Source organism: Buceros rhinoceros, unplaced genomic scaffold (assembly GCF_000710305.1).
Source record: "Buceros rhinoceros silvestris isolate BGI_N320 unplaced genomic scaffold, ASM71030v1 scaffold14510, whole genome shotgun sequence".
In the NCBI taxonomy this organism is placed as follows: domain Eukaryota; kingdom Metazoa; phylum Chordata; class Aves; order Bucerotiformes; family Bucerotidae; genus Buceros; species Buceros rhinoceros.
The window spans coordinates 9,683-14,463 of record NW_010389122.1 but is presented as its reverse complement, the minus strand read 5'-3'; the positions used below and the strand labels follow the sequence as shown (position 1 = coordinate 14,463).

Here is a 4,781-nt window from a genome sequence, read left to right as displayed (position 1 = left end):
CCCTGCCTGGAGAGGAGTGACAGTGACCAATGCCTGAGCTCACCTTAGTACTGTCAAGATGTAGTGACAGCAAGACAAAATAAAGACACACCAAAACCTCGTACGGTTCCCAAGACGGGGGAATTGTTCCAGAAGACGGAGTGTGAGGGTGGAGAGGGGTGCGTGAGCAGTCGCTCCAGCCCTGGTGATTCATGAGTCCGGCACAGGCTCACCGGCAGCATCTGTCTCACCGACGCTGTTCCACCTTCATTGGTTTGTTTGGGTTTCAGGGTTGGGTTTTTTTTGCAGGATTTTTCTTTCTGCCAGATGTTTTGCAGAACACAGACAAGGAGGCGTGTGCCAGCAAGTAACAATCGTCAGGTCTCTTTCCAAATTGCTCCAACAATATTTCACCTCCTTAGTCATCAAGGCTCCAAGGCAGAAAGTGAGCGTGAGGAATGGAGTCCATCTATCAGCTGGCAGGCTGTCACGCTTCAATGATGTTCACTGAGGGCTTGTTTTTTGGAAACTAGAAGAGGAGACAAAGGAAGAAAGGATGGGTAGGAATCCCTCGAGAGGGAAGCAGCCACAGTAGAGAGGAGTGCGGTGTGCTGGGCAGGTTTCGTTTTGCTGAAGTTCTCGTTCCTATCCCCTTGGGATAATGAGGCGGGGCCTGAGTGGAGGCTTTAGGGTTGTGTGGTTCATCCCTGTCTGCCTCTGGATGAGCATGAATTAGTGGGGTGTTTCCAGTAACAAGAAAATGGGAAGCAGTGGGGATGTGTCAGAGTGCAGGTTGTGACTCGAGACACAAGCAAGTTGAATGAACTGACATAAATTGGTACATGTGTAGGGTTAAGGCTGCTCACATTATGGATACGGCATTGCTCTGCCATCGTGTGCACTACCAGCCGTGCTCCTGCTGATTGGCCCGTGGGCTCACTGCAGGAGTAGGGTCCCCTTTGCCACGTGCCACCCAAGGGCTGCTGTGGGGGAACGGACCCAGGCGGCTCAGGGACTGCCACATCCCTCAGTGCAAAGAAAATCTGTCTTTCTTCCCAATATTTCCGAAATACGGCTTGAGGTCTGCTTTCCTGCTGGGCGTGCAGGCTAATCCTGAGGTGGGAGTGCAGTGCTGGGGTCCCGAGGGGTCTGGAGGCTCAGACCACTATCGCAGCCACGGTGCTGGTGTGCGGGAGTGGGAAGGGGGTTCGTTTCTGCACCCCAGCTGGAGGGAGGAGGCTGGAGCGAGGATGTTTAGCAGCGGCTGGTTTGGAGGTAGTTTAGCCAAAGGGCAGTTGGAAGCTGATTGTCGGCCCCATCCCCCACTGTGCCCCAGCAGCATCTCACCTTGCTGCGGAGGAGCCCTCCGCTCTGGTGCTCGGGAGTGCTGTTCTCCGAAGCGCTCTTGACTTTCTCCTTGCTGTTATTTGGCTCGTTATCTTTGATGATGTCGTACTGTCTGCAAAACAGGGCGATCACCCCTAACAGGAAAAAGCATTAGTGATCACACAAATGAGCTCAGCCCCTGGAGCCGGCGGAGAGCAGAAATCCTCTCCTTGCCAGCCGGCTTCGTGCCTCTGGGAGAGAGCTCAGCAATGTCCACAGTCGCTCCTCAGGATCATATTCTAACACAGCTCGTCAGTCCCCTGGCTCTTTCCTTGATGCCTAAACTAGTGAGGCAGAAGGAGGAAAGATCAACTTCCCTGCCGTTAAATGGGACGAGCGTTTCAAACCCGATGTTTCGAGAGTGAGCCACGCTAACCACGGTTAAATGGGATCTCTGCTTTGCAAACACGGGAGCTCCTGGGATCTCTGGTTAGTGGGAAAGTGGCCTGTGACCTTTCTGCCCTGGGGTGAGCAGGAGGAGCTGGAGCTGGCAGATGGGATGCAGGTACCACTCCTGCCCGCCTGCGATCCCAGCCAGGGCTCTTCGAGCAGCCCGACAATGTCTGCAAACAGGCAACAGTGACGGCAGCAAGAGCTGCCAGTGGAAATTTCCTCCCGCACACGCTGCACATGAAGAGAAAAGCAGGGACAGCCATGACTGCAAATGCCTTTCTCAGAAGATTTTCTATGACATTTTGACCAAATCACCTCTCTGCCTGCATGTTCCAAACACATTGGTGAAGCAGACCCAGGCAGGAGCCGCTTCTCCCTTAGTGAAATCTCCTCCCCCGCCCCTGAGAGCAAAACTCCTATAAAGCTTTTGCAGATGGTCACAAACTGCTTTATAAAGTGAGGTGGTAGGCAGCTGCCCTCAGGCGTTACTGATGAACACAGTGGGCCAAATTCTTCCTTGCGTGTGTGAACAAATGGCCAGTGATAGGGGAGCAGGTCAACATCTGCCCCAGTCACACCTTCCACAATTTATGATCGTGAAACTGAGGCACAGAGAAGCAAAGTGCTGTGAACAGCGTCAGAAAGAGACGGCACCAGAGCTTGGGTCTCATCTCAGATCAGGGCCTGGGCACAGACCGGTTCCAGTTCACGGTTGCTAAATCATGGTACATCCAGGTTATGGCCCCAGGTTCAAAGCTGGCAAGAGGGTTCTGCGCCCTGAGACTCTGTAAAGAACCCGCTAGATGTGGAGAGATTTTCCCTCCACCCACTCCCCTTTTCACATGTAAGTCATCTGTCTGGAAGGGAAGCGGTGGTGTTAGCAAATGCTTTGTTCTGAGGCTGCTCTGAGCTTTAGATTATGTTACAGTGGGAGATGACTCAGTTGTTCAGCCCTTCATGTAATTACCCTTGATTGGTTTTACTGGCAGGGCACGTAAACGCGAATGTGCACAACTGAAACTTGACTGATGTGCTGAAAAGATCAGAGCGAGGAGGTTTGGGAAGCTTTTAGTTCAGTTTTCATTTGGTTACTGTCTTTAGCAACACTCCGTACTGCTGTGGTGGCTTTCTCTTCTCTGTGTGACTGTTCACAGGCTCCGTGTGTGGAAAAGTGGTTGGTCCGGGACAAGAGGACTAAATACCAACTGGCAAAGGTTGTCTTCTGTGGATCATGGATTTCCCACCGTGCTAATTGCCCTTCCTGCCAAATTCCTCCGGACACCTGAACAGCTTCCCCTGGGCAATGTGCTCTGCAGCTCGCAGGGAGCAAATCTGCTTTCATTAATGTTTGACGTTGCAGCAGGAGCAGCAGCTGACTGGCAGCCTGGGGAGGCTGGGGCTCGAAATAGAAAACCACCATGTGCAAACTTTATTTCCCATTAACTCAGGCATGTAATTTCCAGACTGAACAAGCTGAAGGGCTGGCCGCAGCCCCTTCCGACGTGTGAAGATGATGGAGCAGGAGGCAGAGGCGTGTTCTGCTCCTGTTTGCTCGCTCAGTGACCAAGATCTGTACAATAGGTACCATTTACTGTGAGCTCTGTTGAACCGTGGTGCCAAACTCATGGTGGAAAACTCTGGGAAATTTAATTTACATGTTTGTACGTGTGGCAGAAAGTCGTAGTGAGGGATGTTGGGACTGAAGGAGCACGTTTATCTGCTGTGGTAAGGTTTGTGCCCAGCTCTGCCCACCACATCCCACAGTGGCCCCCGGATGGTTTTACTGCACCTTCCACAGCGCCGGGTGCTCGCCGCTGCATCAGGGCATGTGGTCTCACTTATAAAATCATATTGTACAGCAGCTGTCTTGCAGCAGAGCCTCCGCTTGGGCTAAAGGGATTAGAGCCTGCAAGGTGGGAGGAGGACTAGGGGGGAATTTCCAAAGATGACGGAAGTTTGGCTCCAAAGGACCCCCTGGGAGAGCAGCTTTTCAGCTCCCCCCACCCTCCCAAGTCATGGAGTCTTTTCCTTTCTTCCTTAATATTCCGGCTAATGTCCCTCCTCTTCCTATTAAATACTATTCTTTGTATTTTAATGGTGGATGTTGAGCGCATCTGGGTGTATTGCTGTTTTGATGTTTGGGGCCATTTGTTCTTTCAATGCTTCCATTATTTTAATTGCTTCTTAAATGGAGTTTAGTGTATATATTAATAATGAGTGTTGAGAGAGAGAGAGACTCTTAAATATCTTGTTTTGCATGAGAGTTGGAGTCATATAATAGCCAGATAATTACAGTGACCTGCAGCACCGAAGGGCTCCAGGCATGTGCTGGCTGGCCGAGGGCATTATCATCAAACTGAAGGTATGGGATTAGCCACGGGGGATCGGGCAATTGGTTCGTCACATCCAGTACCTTTCTGCTGGACCGGGCCAGGCCATGGAGTCACCTGCCTGTGGCACTGCCCAGCTGGAGAGGCTGCAGAGGGCACCGAGGTGCCCGTACAGCTGGAGTTGCTCTTTATGGGACAAGAGTTTCTTTTCAGGTCTTACATGTTTACACCCGCAAACCGAGCGAGCCAGCAGGCCCAGGGACATGATAAGCTTTTGACAGAAAGATTGAACTGACCTGCCCACATAAACAACACCACAACAATGATGAGAATTTCTCCCGCTCGCAGCTGTTGGTTTTTCTTTGCCATCTCCTTCATTGTCACCTCATCTGCACAAGGGGAAAGAGAGATCGTCAAACCGAACCGCACGGCTCAGCCTGTGACACGGGTTTAACAGTGCCCTTGACTGAGGTCATCAGTGGGCCAAGCTAGCAGAGGGTCCTCACCCACCAGCGCAGCCAGCAGCCCGAGCTGCGCTCTGAGCTTGCGGAGCTCTCGGTGACTGCCCCAGAGAACCCGCAGGAGATGGGGCGAGGGAGGAGCAGCGAGACGGGACCAACAGGCAGTTACCGCAGAGGAGCTGCCGAGGGTCAGTCAGTCCACGCGTTATCTAGCCCGGCAGCGGCTCGCTCT

At 52.4% G+C, this 4,781-nt stretch overlaps 1 protein-coding gene across 1 annotated transcript in view; it reads right to left on the bottom strand.

The window, feature by feature from the left end:
- Nucleotides 1-369: 369 nt before the first annotated feature.
- FNDC5 (fibronectin type III domain containing 5) overlaps nucleotides 370-4,781 on the bottom strand; it is a gene marked incomplete at its 5' end in the record, with an annotated part of 5,933 nt that continues 1,521 nt past the window's right edge. Inside the window, 3 exons of the mRNA XM_010133089.1 lie at nucleotides 370-508; nucleotides 1,327-1,460; nucleotides 4,385-4,477. Coding sequence (XP_010131391.1) covers nucleotides 467-508; nucleotides 1,327-1,460; nucleotides 4,385-4,477 — 269 coding nt within the window. The remainder of the gene's footprint in view (nucleotides 509-1,326; nucleotides 1,461-4,384; nucleotides 4,478-4,781) is intronic.